At 36.2% G+C, this 22,953-nt stretch overlaps 1 protein-coding gene across 15 annotated transcripts in view; it reads left to right on the top strand.

Annotated features, from left to right (window-relative positions):
- The first annotated feature begins 996 nt into the window (after positions 1–996).
- ccdc9b (coiled-coil domain containing 9B) overlaps positions 997–22,953 on the top strand; it is an 88,463-nt gene continuing 66,506 nt past the window's right edge. For 7 of the 15 annotated variants that reach the window (XM_087290047.1, XM_087290042.1, XM_087290041.1 and 4 more), the window contains exon 1: positions 7,340–7,565. In XM_087290047.1, the coding sequence (XP_087146173.1) occupies positions 7,554–7,565 (12 nt within the window). In that variant the 5' untranslated portion in view covers positions 7,340–7,553. Of the gene's footprint in view, positions 1,075–3,071; positions 3,173–7,339; positions 7,866–22,953 lie in introns of those variants that run through there. The other 8 variants (XM_087290046.1, XM_087290039.1, XM_087290040.1 and 5 more) reach the window with 2 other exon arrangements.

The raw sequence follows: 22,953 nt of genomic DNA, 5'->3' as shown, positions 1-22,953 counted from the left end.
ATACCTGTAAAAACAAAAACACCTGCTGTACAGTTTCATCACCTTTATATGTGCACTTTGGACACATTCCTGCTTTTAAATGTTCAGGACAGTGTCGTTTTGCATCGTTGCCTTACTACTGTTGTTAAGCACTTTTATGTGGATTCTAGTATTTTTCTATCATTTTTTTATTTTAAGATTAAAATAATTATTGTAATAGAACTATATTTTATATAATAACAATAATAATAATGATAATAATAATAATAATATTCATGCACCAAAATATTCAAAAAGATATATATATATATATATATATATATATATATATATATATATATATATATATATATATATATATATATATATATATATATATATATATATATATATATATATATATATTTATAATGTGTATTTTATTATTTTGGATAATTTGGTGCATGTCTGTATCAAATATAATTTTAAAAATGTCATATAAAAAAATGCTGTAAGTATGTATAAAATGTGTATTTTAATGTTTTAAAAACGTTCGTGAATCCAAAATGTTAAAATATGGGTGAAAAATGTCATTGCCATTCAGTGTAACAGATATATGCATGTTAACATCATGCGTCTTTTTACTAGCAACTACATTTAGTTAAAATATTCTGTACAAATTAAAATTGAAATGAATGATGAACATCATCTTGTTTTCAAATGGGTAAAAAATTGTTAGAAAATAGTTAGAAATAGTCTATCAAAATCTATTGAAAGAATTATCTAATAAAAGACTTAACTATTCACTTGTCATTGTATTATGTAATCAGAAATAGAAATAAAATAAACAGGACGCGATTTTATATACAAAGATCATACAAAAAAAATAAGCTGCAATATTCAGTTATTGGTTTGATGCTTTAAGTTCAGTATTTCCAAATGAGTCTTTATTTATCAAAAGAAATAAGAAAACAGCACACAGGAGCGCGCACGTGATCACGCGCTTTCATCACTCAGCAGCAGATGGCGGCAAAACTACAGCGCAGTGACGTCAGTCGCACAGGCCTCGGCTCATCTGCTTGTCATGAAGTTGTGTTTTTTTTACCTGGTTGTCAGGTAAGCTAGCACATCATTTTCACTATAAATGCAGATTTATTGTATCTCATTTGATTACGGTTGAACTTTCTTAATGTTTTAAAGTGGGGGTAATTCTGACTGACTAACTTACTAGCAAACAGAAATACAGCGCGAGCCAAAATATAGTTAACGACGTTACACGTTAACAGTTAACTTACATCCATATGTGACTTTCAATTTCTGAATTAACGTTTAAGATTTACACAAATGAATCTTTATTTTGTTTTAAATGATAATTAAGGCAATGTTGGTCAGTACTTGCTGAGAAGCCTATAATGGATTATGTTCAATTTCTAACAGGATTTATGCTAACTCTAGCGTTAGGTGTTACTTTGTGCTTGTTAACCCCTTCAGACCCGAGATATGTTCCAAGTTTCAGAAAAATGTAAACGTATGTTTCCACAGTTCTTGAGGCTCTTAAATGAGACCAAATTATAATAATAAAAATTCAACACCCTTTAAGAATATAGATTTTTGTCCATTTCAATGGACATCAGGTCAGAACAGTTCTACCAACTTAAAATACAAAAGAAAACATTCATGATTGCTGGTATGATCTTGGAATTTATTTTTTAAATCACAAACATTATCATTGTAACATTTTTTACTTTAATTTGGATGTTTTTATTGTATAGATTGCGCCTTGTTTATAACAAACTTTATCTTCCTCATCACTTCGCATAATGTCCACATGTGAGATATTTCCATCTGCTATATTCAATTTAATTCAATTCAGCTTTATTTGTATAGCGCTTTTACAATGTAGATTGTGTCAAAGCAGCTTCACATAAATGGTCATAGTAAATTGGAACAGATTAGTTCAGTTTTTAGTGTTTAAGTTCAGTTCATATGCTCAAGAACTTCAAGTTCTGTATATTCTGCATATGAAATAGTTTCAGCAATGAAATAGTATATTTAATGTAGTTTTATTTATTTATTTTTAATAGAAAAGTTCAATCAGCACAACTGGAGAACTGTGACTCTAGCTCAAATACAATCGGCGCAACATTGCATATCTATGCAATGTGCCTATTGCGGATTCACACATTTCGATATCGATGCTAAATCGATATATTGTGCAGCCCTAGATTTCACTATTTAGAATTTGCAAATAATACATGTCTGAAATTATATTATTAAGGAGAAAGTCATAATGTGCCAGTGTACAACCAACTTTACCCCAATCACCACTCCTACCTACTACTATTGCTCAGCCATCAGTTGGCCCACACGGAATGTGCACGTGCAGAATTAAGCAGATTTTTAGCCCATCATTGATTCTGTTTATTTACTTGTGTAAATGTGTGTCAATTTATATTTATTTAGTTATTTTAATCAGTTATAATTATTGACTAATATGAAAATGTTCATATGATGATTTATAATGCAGTTTGTTAAGTAATATTTTCTGTCTTTTAGTAGAGATATTATATAGAAGACTTGCTTTGATTACCAAATAAAGTAGATCTAATTGGATTTGCTTTGCAAACATTAAATACAAGTTAAAAAGTATAACTTTTAATTTCATATACAGTTGAAGTCAGAATTATTTGCCCCTCTTTAATTTAATTTCGTTTTAAATATTTCTCAGATGATGTTTAACAGAGCAAGGAAATTTTCACAGTATGTCTGATAATGTTTTTTCTTCTAGAGAAAGTCTTATTTGTTTTATTTTGGCTGGAATAAAAGCAGTTTTTAATTTTTTAAACACCATTTTAAGGTCAAAATAATTAGCGTTAAATTATTTAATTATTAAAATTATTGGAGTTAAGCTATATATGTTTTTCTTTTATATGGAACAAGCCGTCGTTATACAATGACTTGCCTAATGACCCTAACCTGCCTAGTTAACCTAATTAACCTAGTTAAGCCTTTTAATGTCACTTTAAGCTGTATAGAAGTGTCTTAAAGAATATCTCAAGAAAATCTTGTTTTTGTGCATATCTATAATATAGTATTGTTATTATTTGTTTCAGCTGAGAAAAATAACCCGTGAGGAATCATGCAACACCACGAGCCACTCATGTTCATGGGCTTCTGTGAGAACGATCGATATTTTCTAGATGACGAGCCTCATGTGAGTGTTTCAACACTTTTTGTTGTGTTTACATTTAGTTTACTAGGAGTATGCAATATGATAATATACATTTAAGCACAAAATAATTAGCCCAATTAAAATTTAAATTCTTCAAAATACTAAAACATTTCCTAAGTGATGTTTAACAGAGCAAATAAGCTTTTTGCAGTATTTCCTATATTGTTTATCCTCTGTGAAATATCTAATTTCTTTTGTTGTAAGTCTTATGTCTTGCTGGAACAAACAAAAAGAAGTAAAACTGATTAACATGTACAGTACGTGTCATCAGAGGGAGAAAGCCCCACCCACTAGTGACCATCTCTACATCATTAGCATCGACAGCAGCCCTGAGTGAGAAGCAGCCGTCTGTCCATTAGCCATTAGAGTGTTTGAGCTGCTGAAGATAATGTCAGCATAGACTAAGAGGATTATAGATTATAGGGAGTTTTCCGGGATGAATAGCAAAACGAGAGGGTGGCGGGAGATGGGTCTGAAATGTAAAGGCCCGTGCACACCGAGACGTTTTTTCTTACGTTTTCCGTCGACGTTTAACGCCTCGTAACTAAATAAAGGGCGTCAATGTGATCATGCACACCAACCGGCAAAACGCCAGGTGCAAAAGCGTCATTAAAAAAAAAACGCCTCATGCTCGTTTTTTTGTTTTGATGCGCGGCGTCAAAACCTTCTCCACCAATCAGATCGGCACCTTTGTTCACGTGCACGGAGCTGCTGAAGTTACCGTAAACCGCACTTGGAGGCGCTCAAGCGCAAAACTGTCAATGTGAGCGCACATTGAAGAAGATGCCCAGAGGCGATACGAACGTGGAGCTGCTTATTGCTCTGGTAAACAATAATCATTTCTTTATCGCTAGAGCTGGAGCTGCTGCTTGAACCATCCATGCTTGTTCGAGTCACCAGTAAGTTTAACAACATGCGTGCGACTGTGAACTTCCGCTCCTCCACTTCTTCTGTGTTATAACCGGGTGTCTGAAGCTAATAGTTGTGCAGCGCCATCTAACGTCAAAAGAGTGATTTACCATACTCTTCTGCTTGATGCCAGTGAAAAGCGCTTAGGTTTGAACACTGAAAACGTCTCGTAAAACGCTGACGATAAACGCAAACAAAAAACATCCCGGTGTGTAGGAGCCTTAAGAGATGGGTCTAAAATCCGAGAGACTCCCGGGAAAAACAGGAGTGTTGGCAGGATTGCTCACACACACACTCTGCACTCTGACTACTTCAATATTGTTGATAAGACGTGGTGGGCATTTCACTCTGTCTCGTGCTGAATGCTGTCGACCAATAGCAACAGACTGTCATTGGACCAATCAGCGCAGATTTGCATCGCGCTAAGGGAACAAATGAATCGCTGAACGAATCGTATAGGAGTCGCTGGAATAATTAAGTAAAAAAAAATGTATATTATAAGACAATGACAGTGTTTTTTGACCTTGCATGCAGATCAGCCTGTTGTTGGAGACCCCCAAAACCAAAATATGACCCTTTTTAATGTATAATGACTTTTTAAAGGGCCATGAAACCCCCTCGTTTCAGCAGGGTGTTTTCACACCTCTACTTTGGAAAAAGTCAGAAAAGTGGGCGTGTCCAGCTCTGTTTAGGGGGGAGTGTCGGAGGAACTAAAGTGGGATGGTGTGGGAGTGTCTATTTGGGCACGCGCGAGTTTCAGTCAAAATACACACACATGAGAAAGTGATGGTGTTTGACCTACATGGACATCTGTAGTCGAATTATTTGCCAAATTATTAAATGTTGGACTTTATCTGCAGTTTGGCTCTTTCATTCAGGGAATTCATTCATGTCCCTCCCGACAAACGTGATATTTAATTCGAGGATCTGCTCTAAGCGTGTATTTTTCATGCAATGTTTGATACCGCACGGCGAATGAAAGAAAAAAAAACTTAGCATTTCCCGGAAACTTAGATGCACACGGCAGGTAGCGTCAGAAAGCCGCGTGTGTTATTCCGGTAACAAAATGCGGTGCTATGTTTGCACTCAGTGCAATAGTTAACTTAATTCGATACGAACCAACTGAATAAACAAAGAGCACTGGTCGCTCACCAAATCTGTAGAGACAGGACAATCACCAGCAACTAGAGCCGCGTCTTTATGAAGAGGAGACTAACGTTACAAGCGAATCCGGATTTCAACGTTTGCAGATGAGAACAGCTCTCAGGTAAACAATGTTCCTCCTTAGACACGTAAGTTATTGTTGTCGAGCGTCGCGTACACTGTTAATCCACACGTGATCCAGCTGAGCTCTCACAGAGAGAAAATGAAAACGAAACTTAACTGCAGCAAACTATAAAAGCAACACTTCACGCTTGTTTTGCCAACACAACGTGGGGTCTCTGTGGTGTAAACACGGTGACACTAATGAATATTAATGAAGTTGCACAATAGAGCGTGCTGATTGGTTTGAACCAAGCCTTACTCATGCATTAATGCAACACACTGTAAGACGTAATAAGACTCACTCTGGCACAGACGCCCAGTCTGCACGCTGGAATACACGCTATTATGTCATGACCGTGATGCAGCTTCAAAAATTAGTTTCAAACAGGAAGTACGAATTTGCTTGAAATAACGCAAAAACAACCAATTTACACTTTTTAGTGAAATATAGGTGTCCTACTAGTGTTTTTAGCAGTGTGGGACACGTATACGACTGTCAACAGCTCAAAACATGTGTTCTGGTCATAATTGTAATCACGATTATTCAAAACGATTATCAGTTGAAGGCAAAATTATTAGCACTCCTGAGATTTTTTTTTGTTAAATAAATATTTCCCCAATGATGTTTAACAGAACAAGGAATTTTTGCAGTATTTCCTCTAATATTTTTTCTTCTAGGCTTATTTGCTTTATTTTGACTAGAATAAAAGCAGGTTTAAATATTTTCAAACCCATTTTAAGGTCAATATTATTCGCCCCCTTAAGCAATAAATATTTTTGATTGTCTGCAGAAGAAACTACTGTTATACAATAACTTGCATAGTTACCCTAATTAAGTCTTTGAATTGCACTTTGAATCTAAATGCTTGTATTTTGAAAATAGTCTAATATTATTTGCTGTCATCATAGCAAAGATAAAATAAATTAGTTATTAGAAATTAGTTATTAAAACTATTATGTTCAGAAATAAGTTGAAAAAAATCGTATTTCCATGAATAAGAAATTAGGAAGGAAAAGTGTCGCTAATAATTCTGACTTCAACTGCATATATACAGTTATTTTCCACCCTGCAAAGGAAAGAGAAATAAATACAATAGAATAAAAATATGAAACAAACTGTGCTTTAAGCATCTTCACTGTAAGAAACACACTTTAGCTACAAAAGATGTGTGTGCGCTCTGCTCGTCTCAGTGCGCGAATGAGACCAAATGCTGACTGCATGCTTCTGTGTGTGCACGCCGCACACACACACATCACCATGCGGTCTTTCGCGCTGCTAAGTTAATAATCGTTTATCTTGATTAATGGTTTTTCATAAAAATAATATAGAAGCTAAAATCGAAAGCGGATTTTCGATTAATTGCACAGCCCTATTCATTTTGCATATTTAAAAATGTAACTCATTAAATTTATATGAAAAATAAAATTTTCAAATTCATATTTTTACTAAATTCACATTTTCATTTAGTCTTTATTCTGTTTATGATGTGTAAGTGAATAATCAGTTTGTTTTAAAGTGTTTAATTGTGTATGCATGCATGTATGTATGTATGTATGTATGCATGCATGGATGCATGTATGTATGTATGTATGTATGCATGTATGTATGTACAGTATGTATGTATGCATGTATGTATGCATGCATGCATGCATGCATGTATGTATGTATGTATGCATGCATGCATGCATGCATGTATGTATGTATGTATGCATGCATGGATGCATGTATGTATGTATGTATTTATATATATTCTACTTCTTTTTTTTAAAGAAAGTTTTTTTAAAGTTCACAAAGACCAATGTCCCCATAGCTGAAGAAACTCTCTCAGAAACAGTTTTCTTTGTCATTCTTTGTTAAAGGAACAGCATATTCATGTGACGTATTGAGTGTGATGCAGTGAATTGTGTTGAGGGGTAAGGCAGCAGACGTGGGTGGGGGACTGAGGGGTAATTTTAACCATGAGCGAGAGATTTAGAGACAGACAGAAAGAGAGAGAGAGAGGGAGGCTGCGCTGTACGGCTGAGTGGCCGGATCCGTCAGCAGGGCTTTTCTTTGCACTCAGGGATCTTGGCTCGCAGCCCGACTGGCGTTTTTGTAATCAAGGCATGATCCGGGACTCCATGCGCTTCTTCCCTGAGCCGCGTCGGCTGCCTGCCGCTTGGAAATATCCCAGATTCCCCTGCTGACATGAACAGAACTGTGAGTGCCACTGTTTCTAGCTTTTTCTCCTGCGCTCGCACTCTTTCCTACACATTATTTCTGCTCTCCGGATCCTGCGCACTCCTGGATAAATAAGGATGTAACGTGAGCTTTGCTGTCAGACGTGCGTTTGTCTGGAGAACGAGGCCTGGGTTTGGGCACCGTCAGCTGATAGTTGTGTTATTTGACATGTGATCTGTGCAGATGAGTGGGAAGCGCAGCTGGAATGTTCCCTGTCTCTTTGCAGCACTGATGATTCACGTTGGCTGGATTTTCCTGCGTGTTTTGTGCCTCTGAGAGGTTTGTTTTGGTCCCCTGACAACCAAAGTCACTGAGCGCTGCACACTTGCCTTTGCTTCTGTTTAGACTTTTATTTTATTTTTGCGATTAACTGCTGAAGCTTTTATCATGATTATGCAAAAGCGATAGTTAAACAGGTATGATAACTAAAAATACTTCACTGTATAAACAGTAAAGGTCAGAATTATTAGCCCTCCTGTGACATTTCAACTCTTTTAAAATTATTTCCCAAGTGCTGTTTAACTTATAGAAGATTATTTTAACAATAGTTTTAATATTTAATTTCTAATAACTAGATTCTTTTGTTATCACAATTTTGACAGTACCTAATAAGGGTGTCACAATTCTCCAAATCCTCGATTCGATTACATTTTCGATTCTAAAGGCACGATTCGATTTTCGATTATGAATAATTAATTAATTAATGACCAATTAATTATTTGTAGCCTACCGTTTAAACTACCTGACCTGCATGGTCTTTGTTTTACCCATAAACAAATCATACAGTAAATGAATAAAGGCAAGATACACACATAATTACCACCTGTCAATCACTTTTTCTGCGGGACTCGTGAATAGGCAGTGATCTGTGTCGTTATAATGGCGTCGGTAAAAAAGACGCACAACCAACAGCAACCAGCCAACAGTATCTGAGGTGTTCGCTAAAATGACTAAGTACAAGTGAGTGAAAGATTGAAGCAGTCCTCTGACTGCCTGGACCTGCTGTCTCGAGCGCATGGCTGTGTGTGCGTCTGTGTCTGTGTGGTCACGTGATGTGCATTTTCAGAGGTAGAGAGGAAGGAGGGCTGCTCAGAAATGCCACACGCCAGTGTGGATGTCAAATCGTTGTCGTTCTAAAATGCCATTTAAAAACAAAGACAGTGTAAACAGGGCCTGAGTGTGAACTTTTCGTGAGCGGATTTGCAACGGGGGCGGGCGGAGGATCGCGATGACGGTGTTGTCTATCAGACGAACCGTACGTAATACGTACATAGCAGAGCTTGCAAAACTGTTTTTTTTTTTGTCGACAACACGAACGTTGTCAACATAACTCACTGGAAATCCAAAATGCTTCCACACCGGCGACTTTATTGAAAGAGGAGAGGGTTTAAGCTCTGTCGACGGGTCTCCTGCTTCTGCAGTTTAACAAGCTCTTCAACAAGCCTGTTTTTTTCCCGCTTGGCAAGCCAAGCTTATGTGACGTGGGGGCGTGGCAGCATCGACGATTCTATTTTTTGATTCGATAATCGAAATTGAGCATAAACACCCCTAGTACCTAATATTTTTTATTTTGTTATTTTGCAAAATGCTAGTATTCAGCTTAAAGTGCTATTTAAAGGCCTAACTAGGTTAATTAGGTTAATAATGCAACTTGCATTGGACAGCAATGGTTTGTTCTGTAGCCAATTGTAAAAAAAAAAAAAGTCTTAAAGGTGCTGTATGTAAGTCTTTGACTCTTCTAAAGTATAAAAATACCATAATATGTTTGCAGATATTTCGGAAACATGTTAAGTGAACATTCTTGTTTATCTGTGAAACAATGCTAAAGTCAGATATTCTGCTTTGAAAATGTGTATTACGTGCCGGAATTTCTGTCTTTGTTTTGGTTCTTTTAACTTGCTCAATGCCAGATTATCCAACTATATGACAAAGCATGTACCTGCGATCGAAAACGCGACCTCCGGTGGACAGTAGCAGACTCTAAAAAGAGACGCAGAGTTCCACATGAGATTATTAAATAGCAAACATTTAAATATTACAAATGTAAACATTAAGTGTGAAGGTTACTTTGTAACCCCGTGTCCTAACAACATGCTACGTGACAAGATTTGCAGTGATATGCAGTTTGGCTGTGTGCACTAGACGAAACATGACAGAAATGTAAATACAGCCATTCAGAAGCACAGAATAGTGCACTCACTGCACTCCAGCCAAATGGTAAAGTTTATAATCTAGTTAACACATATTAAGATTTTTTAACATGAATAAATGTAGATGCTGAATCACTGATGTATTGGTTTACACTGAGTCACAGTTATGAAGTTAAGTTTCAGATGGTTTATTTTATTTTCCAGATCTGAGATGAACTATCTGCTGCTGATTTCAGTAGTATGGAAATAAAGGTCATGTAAAACAACATTCAAACTCGCATTATTAGCATTCAACACTGAATAAAGTGGTACCTGAGGGGGTCATAGTTTACAATGTTGTTCACTTGTGAGAAATAGGAACCATTTCTAAAATAGAAATTTGAGGTGTTGCTTATGACAAAAACTCATTTTAGTATAGAAAATATTTCTTCTATTGCGTGCCGTTGCTTTTAGTTAGGAAATGGTTCAAATCATCCCTAAATCAGCCTTTAGGCTCGATAGTCAGACACCCTCATGTCAATCTGGCAACCTGCACTTGCCTGGGGTCCGTTCTTCGTACCTCGCTTAAATGATCTAAGATTATTTGGCAGATCCTGGATCTTTTAATCTTGATAACTGATCTCTGGCTAATTTGGTTCTTCAAACAAGTTCGCGAATCAGATTAGAATGTCTGGATGAACTGATCTGAGATCGCTGCGTGTGTTGTGAAGGACAGATCTATCGATCCTCGAATTCATGATCAGCAATGCAATGATTGGCTGACGGCACAGCAGCGTAATGACATCATCTGGTTAATATTCAATTATCCATGTGAGCAAAATTACATCAAATTAGCAGCAAACGGTTTGTTAAATATGACACGCAATAACTTTCCACATTTGTTGTGGGCTGCAGGCTTTACACTTTCATGTGTCAAGACAAGAGTATTCATCATGCATTTCAATGCAAATCAATGTATTAAGTTCTACATTTAGAAAAGATTTTCTTTATAATAATATCCGTTTTTTAATCGGTGTAAAGAATAACTGGTTGTTTACAAAAGCATTTTGATATTGGTAAAGGTGTCTGCAACTTTTGTGAAGCATCCAATCACTGGCATATTAACTATCAAAACATGTTTATGACTGCATAAATGTATTATTGCTTTAAAAAAAAGTCACATATTGTGCATTTCTATTATAGACAATTTGTACTAAGCGATCTAAAAAGTTCATACCAATAAGTTTTCTCTTTGCACCACCAGATGGCAGTCTTTGTTCATTTCGACGGTGCAGATTGCATACGTTTTATTAATATGTATAACTTTATTTATTTTATTAATGACTTTAACTTTATATATATATAGTTAAAAAATATGTACCATTTTCCCAAGTGTATATAACTACTACTGTAAGAAAATATAAGAATTCGGAACATACTTACTGTACTATCTTAGCTTGAACTGAGCCGATCTAATCCTGTTTATATGAATTGAACCTGCTCCCGATCAGGTTTGACCTAGCAGAACTGTTGCCATGACAACAACTCTCGGATCAGCTTTGAAGAACGAAACGATCCTGGATCATGTCAAATCATCAATATCCAAATCCAGCTAACTGAGTAATCCACGTACGAAGAACGGACCCCTGGACACGCCAGAGGAGGAAAATGTGTTTTGATTCAGGAGTGCAATACCTAATTCAATCACTGGGTGTCAAACTTACATACTACATCTTTAAAAACTTTTCAAAATATTACTTTTTAAAAAAGTATTATTTATTTATTTATTTATTTTTACATAAATAAAACTTTTTTCAGAAGAAGGAATCTACGGAACCCCGGAAGGGACGTAGTGGAGGAGAAAAAACTTGGCTGGGTGATAAAAAATAATGGGTGAAAGAAAAAAATGGGTGGGAGGAAAATATATATTTCTAAGTTTTTGAGTTCTCTCGCAAAGTTTTGCGTTCCCTCACAAAGATGTTTTGCGTTCTCTCGCAACTTCACTCACTTAAACCCTCCCGTTTTTGCCGAAATTCTCCCATATTTTACCAATATATCCCACTTTCTTTACATTAATACTGTGCGTCAATCATCGCCTTTCATAAGCAACCTCTGAAGCAGTGAACGCATGTATAAGCGCAGACTGACAGACGCGCTCCGTACAATAAACTGATCCCAGATCAGCTTCTGTACACGCCATTTACAGAGGAGCGTTGTGTATGTTTAAACAGACAAATACACTGAATAATATGTAAACATCTCCGTCCTGCTGCATGTTTTATTTTAAACAGCTAATTTTCTTTTAAATGAGCACAAACAGTTTCTAAAGTAATGGAATGCTTCATTATTGATCTGTGCATTCTTACAGTGACACCTCTGTTATCAAGCTAAACAAAACATGAGATGCATTTGCTGCGCACTTGTTTGATAACAGAGGTGTCACTTTAAATGGCGCGTACAGACGCTGATCTGGGATCTAATTATTATCTCTTTCACTAACTGTATACTCTATCTATATTCCTATGCAGAAAAAATGTGTTTTTCTATGTGAAACACAAAAAATGTTATTTGTTTTTCAAGAACGCTTAAGCTCCTGATTTCCATGCACTACTTAATTATGATTTAAAAAGCGCTGGTTTAAAAAGCTTATTACTTTTACAAACCGTAAGAAAAAAACAAAACGAGGCATATAGCATACATTTTTTAAGGAGAGAATTGTAAATCATATTTTACATGCAAATCAGATTTGCTTTCCTACAGTAAAAACAAAAATAAATACTTTAAGAAATGCTTAAGCCATTTATACGTCTCGTAATCTACTCAAGTGACCTTTTATTTTTAAAGCCTTCTGAAGTCATCACATGCAAGTCACATAATTGCATGATGAGCTTTTGTCCTTCATGCAGAAAGTAAAAAAAGTCACTTCACAAACAGCACAATCTGTTTACAGGGCTCAAATTACTGTTGCAAGAGAAAAGCTGACTGAAATTTAAGTTATTGAAAAGCCATAGCTCTTAAATCTCATCTGCAGTTGCTCATATTTAAATATATACGGCTATTTTCAGCAGATAATGACTTCTATTTTGCAGAGCAATTACAGAAAGAGCATAAATGGTGACAGGGTGATTATTTAATGCTTTTCCCGTTTAATAAAGTGCTTTATATGAATGATTAGTCTGCATGTTTTTTTCCCACCAAGGGAGTGCAGACTCTTAGTAATGTCAATATGTGCTTAGTCAAACAGGAATGCTGAGAATCTTAACAAAATTAAAATGTTATCAGTAACAGCATTTATTCTGCTGATCTTAATCACTTTAAAACACTGCATTGCATCGGATGTGAATCTGTTCACAGATATTGCATTTTATGCTCATTGGATTTTAGTTCTTAGTTTGAAAATTGCTGACTTTGTAATGAGTGGGTTTGTTGTGCTAATCTAATATGCTAGTCATGATGTAGTTTATTTTGCTGCATTCTGAACATTTTAGACATTTAAGCAGTTTATTTTCAATTAACAACTTAGTTGAAGTGCCAACACGGTGGCTCAGTGGTTTACACTGTCACCTCACAACAAGAAGGTCGCTGATTTGAGTCCCAGCTGGGTCAGTTGGCAATTCTGTGTGGAGTTTGCATGTTCTCCCTGTGTTGGTGTGGGTTTCATCCGGTTTCCTCCACAGTACAAAGACTGCGGTATAGATGAATTGAATAAGCTAAATTGTCCATAGTGTGTGAATGAGTGTTTATGGATGTTTCCCAGTGATGGGTTACAGCTGGAAGGGTATCCGCAGTGTAAAACATATGCTGGATAAGTTGGCGGTTCAAATCCGCTGTGGCGACCCCAGATTAATAAAGGGACTAAGCCGACAAGAAAATGAATGAATCTAATCTTTTGGGGGAGTGTTTTGCCTTAAGAAACAAAGTTGATTAGTGAAGTGTTGCTGAAATATTAAAAAGGCACTTGTTGCTGATACTGTACAGTCACTGTATAGCTGATGCACATTTATATTGAAGCGAAACTGCTAATCTTAAACAAAGGTAGAGTTGAAGTCAAGATTATTAGCCTTTCTGTAAAACTGTAATGCTTTTAAAAATATTTCCAGAGTGCTGCTTATTAGAGACAGCATTTTATCACCACATTTTTCAACATAATAGTTTCAATAGCTAATTTCTTTTGTCTTTGCCATGACAACGGCACATATTTTTCTAGTTATTTTGCAAGATGGAAATCCAATTTAAAAGGTTAATTAGGTTAACTAGGAGGGGCGAGGCAGTGGTGCAGTAGGTAGTGCTGTCGTCTCACAGCAAGAAGGTCGCTGGTTCGAACCTCGACTCAGTTGGCGTTTCAGTGTGGAGTTTGCATGTTCTCCCTGCCTTCCCGTGGGTTTCCTCCGGGTGCTCCGGTTTCCCCCACAGTCCAAAGACATGCGGTACAGGTGAATTAGGTAGGCTAAATTGTCCGTAGTATATGAGTGTGTGTGTGAATGTGTGTGTGGATGTTTCCCAGAGATGGGTTGCGGCTGGAAGGGCATTCGCTGCGTAGAAACTTGCTGGATAAGTTGGCGGTTCATTCTGCTGCAGCGACCCCGGATTAATAAAGGGACTAAGCCGACAAGAAAATGAATGAATGAAGGTTAACTAGGAAAGTTAGGGTAATTGGGCAGGTCATGGGCAGCCAATCAAAAATAATGTGATTCTAATAATAATATCATTGACCTTAAAAAATAAATAAAAAAAACTAAAAATATTGAATACAAACCAAACCAAACTTGGACTTTCTCCAAATGAAACCTATAGAAAATACTGTGAAAACTTCCTTTCTCTGTTAAACATCACTTGGGAAATGTACACTACCTGACAAGTCTTGTCAAGGATCGCAGTTGTAAGAGCAACAAAGAACAACTTGACTTCTAGTTGATCATTTGTAAAAGTGTTGAAGGTGGATTCCTCTGATGAATCATCTGTTGATTGGCCAGCCCAGTCACCAGACATGAACATTATTGAGTATGTCTGGGGTAAGATGAAGGAGGAGGCGTTGAAGATGAACACAAAGGATCTTGATTAGCTCTGGGAGTCCTGCTGAATGCTTTCTTTGCCATTCCAGATGACTTTATTAATCAGTGATGTGAGTCATGTCAGAGATGTATGGATGCAGTCCTCCAAGCTCATGATGGAGTCAGACACAATATTCATTCTGTCTCCACTGCAGCAGGACTTTATATTCTATACTGGACATTATTTCTGTTCAGTGATGAGACTTTAGTCTGAGCAGAGTCAGACCTTACTGTCCTAATCAAATCATTAATGATCAAGGCATGATCAGATTTTATTGTGCTCAAATAAGCAAAATCTAGAGGCCTTTGCCTTTCATATAAGACACTTCTGACACCAAATGATCAACTAGAAGTTATTATTTGTTGTTCCTAAAACTTGGCTAGGTGAGAAGACTTTTTGCCAGCTAGTGTGTGTGTGTATGTGTATGTATATGCATATGTATGTGTGTATGTGTGTATGTGCATATGTGTGTATATATATATATATATATATATATATATATATATATATATATATATATATATATATATATATATATATATATAAATATACACACACACACAAACACACACACAATACCATCAATTCAGGCCATGATACTATACCAGCTGAAGTATCACAATACCAAGTAGTATTGTGATACTGTATTAATTCATAACTCAAATCTACGCAATAAAGCTAATTTCCAGAAATACTCTATTTTATATCTCATAATACCTAAATTCTATTCAGAATTCCCTTTTTATTTAAGACTTTCTCTGCTTTTTTTGTATATACTGTGACTTTTTTGTTGTTGTCGTAATAATAAAAAACAAAGTAGACTATTGATTATTTTCTGGCACAAATGTTTGAGCATTTAAGTGACTTTTCCATATGCAATATTATTATTATTACCATTTCATAAGTTTCCATACAGTTGAATAGAGCGCTTGGTCTCGGAAGCCGCTTCGCATGACGTCACACTTAACAAGCGCATATAGCACATCATCTGTTGCATGCTCTCAATTTTAAGTATGTGCAGAATATGCTTGTGTGTTTGCCTGTGTCATTGTTCGGCTGAATAACATGAAGAATCTCTTCAAATGAAGTGACTGCAGGGAACAGCGGCTTTATTTATTCACTCTCTATTGAACAGATGAGGTCAGATGTCAGTCTGAGAGGTGGATGTTAGCCAACAGTGATTATTCATAATGGTTCAGTCTTGAGTTCAGTGTGTATTTTCACCTCATCCCACATTTGCTCTTGAATTGCTTTGTGAAATGTGTGTTGTTTGAGAAGTAGAGTGATTTTGGTTATATGCTGTATATTAAATGTCAGCATTAATTGTTTTTATGTTGCATCACCATGCAGAACAGAATGATTCAGTATTGGTTCAGTAACCAGAGGTGTAAAGAGTACATGAAAACCATACCTGAGTAAAAGTACAGATACCTTACTGTACAAATGACTCCATTACAAGTTACAAGTCACCAATTTTAATAAGACTTGAGTATAAGTGTTAAAGTATCTAATTTGAAAAGAACTTGAGTATTATACTCATACTGAATGTAGGCTCAGAGAACACCAAGAAAGGTTTTATTTCCTAATACAGGGCTCGATATTAACCTTTTTGCTTGGTAGCACCGGTGCTCCTAACTTTACAAAATTTAGGCGCACCCGCCAATTATGAGCACCGTTACTACAAGTTTTATTCAAACATATTTATTGTATTTGAAATCAACACTAATCAAACTGACAAGCAAAAAAAAAAAAAAAATGTCTCAACGAAATCCCGTTATCACAAGAAAATAGATTTTTATAACAGAACTGAGTGACCAAAGCATACACGGAGCGCTTACCGGCCCTGCACGCACTGCTTGACATGAATGAATCTGTTAACGGTATAACTGTGCTGTTCTCACGGGTGCTGTCTGATATTGCACTGATGCTTTTGACACATACTGTACCCTATTATATGCATACATGTTAATAGCAATACCGTTGTTTTTAGGAGTAGCGATGTTAGTTTACTCAGTGCAAGCCCGTTTGCGATGGTGTACGTGGTGTTCAATTTGACATATGCAAGCTGCCACTTGCACGGCGGACAGCATCTGGCGATTATATGAAGGATTAAACAGAAGCTCTCGTGCTAGATGTGGCAAACAGTTACCTGAAAACTCCATCCCACAGACTTTTCATAGCGTACTTGAAGCCAATGGAAGTCTTCTACTCTTGGAAAAGTGTAGATGGTGGATTAACATTCAGCACATGATCACTAGTAAGATGTGTCATTATTTGTAGCTAGATGGTTTCTAAAACTAAATCTGTCTGTGTTATCTTCATTCTCATCTTCAGCGCTTTACAATATTTCGCGGTAGTAGCTCTCTCTGTCATCCGAAGCCAGATGGCGCTGAGTGATTGACAGCTGATATTAACCAATCATTCACGTTCAGTGCTAGAGCAGTGGAGGGCCAATAAGAAGAGCGCGAAGGCGGAGCAAGTAGTACGGACGTGGATTTGTTCACTGAAGCAAGTTGACATGACAACTGTTTTAAACCATTCCTGAGCGCTGCGTTTCAAGTGCAGACAAAGAGCTTAGAGATGCATTCTGCGTGAATGTCTCTCGAATTCGCGCATGTGGTGAACATTTTACAGTAAAAACTAGTCGCACACAACAATTTTAAGCACTCGCAGAAAGGCTCCCAAATATATTTTAAGATCGCATAGATAAAATTTCGGTCGCATATGCGACCAAAATGGTCGAAATTTCGGGCCCTGTAATATAGAAATTTAATTGAACACCTCAATGTTTCCAAATAGCAGAACAAATTAGATTAAAAAAAAAAGAATAAAAAGTCAAACTCAAATGTTCAAAAAAGGCATAATAATTTTTTTTTTAAATGTAGGGAAAAAAGTAGTAAAATGTAGAAAAAAAAGATTTAGTGCTGACTTTTTATGTGATTCACCTCTCAGAGGGGGGCAATATTTTTATTTTGTTTAGTTTTTCAATTGATTAGGATGTTTTCTCTGTATTAAAATTAAACAAAGAGGAGCATTGTCATTTTTCAACTTAGTAAACTGCATATAATTAAATGAAAAATACATCACAACCTCACAGCTAAATGCACCTGATGCAAAAATTATAATTTCTGTTATACATTTATTCACGTTGCACAAAACAAATTAAGCTAGAACAGTCATATCATGTCACAGTGGTTTTTGCCATATCAGTAACTGTATTAAATTTACAAAATTCACATTAAATTAACATTAAATAGACTCTTACTTCACTGTGTTTACTTAAATTCGACGATAAATTCCTAAAAGCACTTGTTTTTCGTGGTTCATGGCAAACAAAGTAGACACTGCATCCTGTAAAAGCCATTTTGCATATCGGCAAATGAAAACATTTCTTTCAGATAAGGTCATGGATGATCATCATTGCTTGATGTGCCGACTTCGGCTTCATCATTGGCTGCAGCCATGTTGCTAATTAAACACCTTATATTAGGCAAGCTGCTAATTCACAGCTCATAAATAGCATACAGTACCTTCAGCACCCTGCAGATGGCCTCGTCCGCCCAACAAATTAGCCGTGGTAGATAAAGATGCTGACTTGGTGTGGCACAATGTAACGAATAACGGTAACCGTCCGTTCAAATGTAGTGGAGTAAAGAGTACATATACTTAAACAAAAATGTAGTCAAGTAGAGAAGTAAAAGTTGCTTATATTTTAATAGTAAGTAAGTTAGTAAAGTTTATTTATAAAGCACATTTACTTCAGTTTGGTACTGACCAAAGTGCTGAACAAAACCATAGCACACACTCTAAAAGAGTAAAAGATAACAATAAAAGTAATAATAGGAATAAAAGTATTACAGCAACAACCACAATAAAGATTAAAAGCCTGGGAATGCAATAGAATAAAAATGTGTCTTAAGTCTGGACTTAAAAATAGAGAGAGAAGAAGCACTTGTAATATCCGGTGGTAGCTGGTTCCACAAACGAGGAGCAGCGACTGCAATGGCTCTATCCCCTTTCAGTTTAAGTCGTGACCGAGGAACTTGAAGTAAAATTTTATATGAGGACCTAAGAGACCGAGGAGTTGACTGTAAGTTAATAAGCTCTGATATATAAGAAGGTGCTTGCCCATTCAGTGCTTTAAAAACAATAAGTAAAATCTTGAACTGAATTCTAAAATTAACAGAAAGCCAATGAAGGGATGCTAAAACTGGTGAGATATAAGCATGTTTTTTGGTGCCTGTTAAAAGTCTAGCTGCCGCATTTTGAACCAACTGCAACCGTGCCAATGAGGATTGGGGGAGACCAACATATAAAGAATTGCAATAGTCTAGGCGGGACGTGATAAAAGCATGTATGACCTTTTCCAGATCTTGAAAGGAAAGAATGGATTTGAGTCTGGAGATGATCCTCAGCTGATAATAACTATTCTTAACCACTGAGCTAATCTGTTTTTCTAGACAAAGCTCAGAATCAAAGATAACTCCTAGATTTTTTACTTGCGATTTAACATACCGTGTTATACTCAGTAATACTACTAATAATAATACTCAGTCCAAATACAAAGTAGCCAAAAAAATGCTTAAGTAATGTAACGAAGTCCATTTACTTATGTACTTTACACCACTGTCAATAACAGACCATAACTGTTTATTTGCTGAAGGTTTTCTGACATTATTTGAGTCGTGAAACGCACATGAGTAGCATGCTCATGAGTAGCATTTCACCACCGATATCACAATGTGTTCATCCAGACAACCATAAAATACTGTTTTAGTTCAAATTCATCTTTGTTCCACTGTGTGTATCAGCAGAGATGTATTAAGTACTAGAGACCCAGACTTAAGTAAATGTACAAGTGCTATATCAAAAAAAGTGACTCGAGTAGAATTTGAAGTGCTCTTTAAGCATCATACTTAGTGAAAGTACTAAAGTATTCAACATTTCGCAATTAATCGAAAATCCGGTTTCAATTTCGATTTTGGCTTCTAACTATTTAGAAAAAGCATTAATCGAGATAAACGATTATTCCGTCATATACCACCCCCTTTCCAGTTGTACACATTTGTTGCTCTGCAAAGCTCAGTTTCACGTGAAAACGACTAAAAGCGTGTGCTGTAATGTAACGTTTATAGCACTGGATGCGAATCATTCATTAATGTACATTCAAATCATTCATATTTTTAAAAGCGTGAAAGAGCACATGTTGTGTGTGTGTGTGCGTGCCGCGCTTGGCCTCGGACAGGCTCGGAGACGAGCAGAGCACACACACATCTAACGCCATCTTAATGTGAGCGATTTATGGTCAAATACATGCACATTTGTGTCAGAGCGCAGTGTTTAGTGATTGTTCATATTAACCCTCATTTGTGTAATAAACAAAAAAACTGAGAATCAAAAGACATGTGAAAGACAAACCATATCTGAACCACACTATTCTTAAAGTGACAGTGCGCAATATTCCTGCGGCCGACTGTTTTTATTATTAATCAAACAACAAAAGGAGAAAATCCCTCACTGCTCTTGACTGAAGGACTTTAGTAGCTGAAGTTTTTTTCTTACAGTGAAGATGCTTAAAGCAGAGTTTAAACATAATAGATTTAATAACTCATTTCTAATAACTGATTTCTTTTATCTTTGCTATGATAACTACATTATATTTTACTAGATATTTTTCAAGACACCAGTATTCGGCTTAAGTGACATTCAGAGGCTTAATTAGTGTAATTAGGCAAGTTATTATATAGCAGTAGTTTCTTCTGCAGACAATCAAAATATATATTACTTAAAGTGGCTAATAATATTGATCTATTAAAATAGGTTTCAAAATAATGAAACCTGCTTTTATTTAAGTCGAAATAAAACAAATAAGCCTTTCTCCAGAAGAAAAAAATATAAGAGGAAATACTGTGAAAAATTCCTCTGTTAAACATCATTTGGGAAATATTTATATATTAAATAAATTTACTGAAGGGCGAATAATTTTGACTTCAACTGATAATCGTTTTGAATAATCGTGACAATTATGACCAAAATAATCGTAAAATAATCGAGCGGCCTTAGTTCTATGTTATAGTACACAGTTGTAGTTGTCGCCTCTTGGGGATTCTAAGCTTTTTCGCCGCGGTCTATAATGCGTGGATATCACAGCTGATCCTTGATAATCTCGGTGGAGAAAACTCGTGCTGCAGAGTAAACACGCTCATGTGCGTAGATCCACAATCATCGATATAACAGCCTAGTAGGGCTGCACGATAAATCAAAAAAAGATTGTGATCTCGATCTAAATTCAGCTTTTCTTGAAACTGGTACTAAAGTTGACGTGCGGGAAGTGTGATTTGCATGTATGTTTTTTATTTATTTTTAATTTTTTTGTGAAAATGTGAAAATGCAACCGGCCCGCACATAATTTCAAAAATCACATTTAAAAGTCATGATTTTGACCAGCATTTGATACGCTTTTTCTTTCATAGTGAACAAAAAGTGCTGTGCATAAAAATAAATGTTTAACGCTGTCAGTATAACTACTCTAGCCTGTGTAATGTTGAATATATTGCAAGAGAGAATCTGATATTGACAAATGTCTTATTTTTGTTTTATTGAAAAAAATTTTTAATAATGTTGTCAATGATAAATAATGTCTTAAACATAATAATTCAACTTCAAAATTATGAATAGCTGTATTCTGATTTCATCACTTCACTGTGCATTAACAACCAGGACATATATAAAGTCTACTCAAATCCACCGTTCCATATCTATACAAAATTGAGCATTTTAACCAACAGTAGAGCAACACACAGGCCTGATATTGTTATTGTTGCTTTACCATATATTTGAGAAATAGCAACAATAATAGCCCACTCATATTTACCTTTATTTTACATCTACAGAATCTTGGGAAAATCGTGATCTTGATTTTAAGCAATAAAATAAAATAGTGATTATTTTAGCCAGAATCGTGCAGCTCTACAGCCGAGAGAGGTTACATTACCTCAGCAAGCAGGTCAAAGGCCCACACACACAGATTTTATTAAGCTGCTTTGACACAATCTACATTGTAGAAAGAGCTTTATAAATAAACATGACACACAGAGAGCAGCAGGGCAGAGATGGAGTTTACAGTTTTCATTTCATCTCCATAGCAGTGAAATAAGGGTAGTAATATCCTTATATAGTAATAATCAAAATAATCGCAGCTTTTGCGTTTTGAAAATTGCACCTTTTCAAATCACGATTTCGTTTTAAAATCAATTAATCGTGCAGACAGTGTGAGTAAATGATTGTTAAATGACAGTGTGAATGACATGATTGTTTTTGGATGGGCTGTCCCTTTTAGAGTCAGTGATCTGCATCAGTTTTCCAGATAAAAGCGTGTCTTTTTTTTTTTCTTTTTTTTTTATCACCCAGAACGTAAAGCCTCAGAGAGTATCCACAAAAAAAAAATAAACAAAAAGTACACTACCTAAACACCCACAATAAAACCTCCTCATCGCCGGCAGCTAGCTCTCTGCAACTCTCACAATTTTGCACACTGAAGCTGCGCCTGGTCAGTACCTGGATAGGAGATCACATGGGAAATCTAGGTTGCAGCTGGAAGAGGTGTTATTCAGGCCAACAGGGGCGCCCAACCTGTGGTCTGTGTGGGTCCTAACGCCCCAGTATAGTGAAGGGAACACTATACTACTCAGTGAGCGGTGTCTTTCGTAAAAGACGTGAAACCGAGGTCCTGACTTTCTGTGGTCGTTAAAAATTCCATGATGTCCTTCGAAAAAGAGTTCGGGTTTAACCCGGGCATCCTGGCCAAATCTGCTCACTGGCCTCTGTCCATCATGGCCTCCTAACCATCCCCATATTATAATTGGCTTCATCACTCTGTCTTCTCTCCACCAATCAGCTGGTGTGTGTTGTGGGTCTGGCGCACTTTGGCTGCCTTCGCGTCATCCAGGTGGATACTGCACACTGCTGGTGGATGAGGAGATTCCCCCCTATGTGTTAAGCGCTTTGAGTGCGCTATATAAGTGTAAAGAATTATTATTATTATTATTATTATTATTATTATTACCTGCCCCTTACAAAGAAAATAACAGAAATAAGCTTACAATACTAAACCTCACTCCCTACCAATAAATAAAAACAAGAGAAAATGTTTACGATAAAAAAAAGTGCCATCAAACCTCTACTGC

Source organism: Danio rerio, chromosome 17 (assembly GCF_052040795.2).
Source record: "Danio rerio strain M-AB ecotype USA chromosome 17, GRCz13ab, whole genome shotgun sequence".
Classification (NCBI taxonomy): Eukaryota; Metazoa; Chordata; class Actinopteri; order Cypriniformes; family Danionidae; genus Danio; species Danio rerio.
This window is presented reverse-complemented; position numbering and strand designations above follow the sequence as displayed.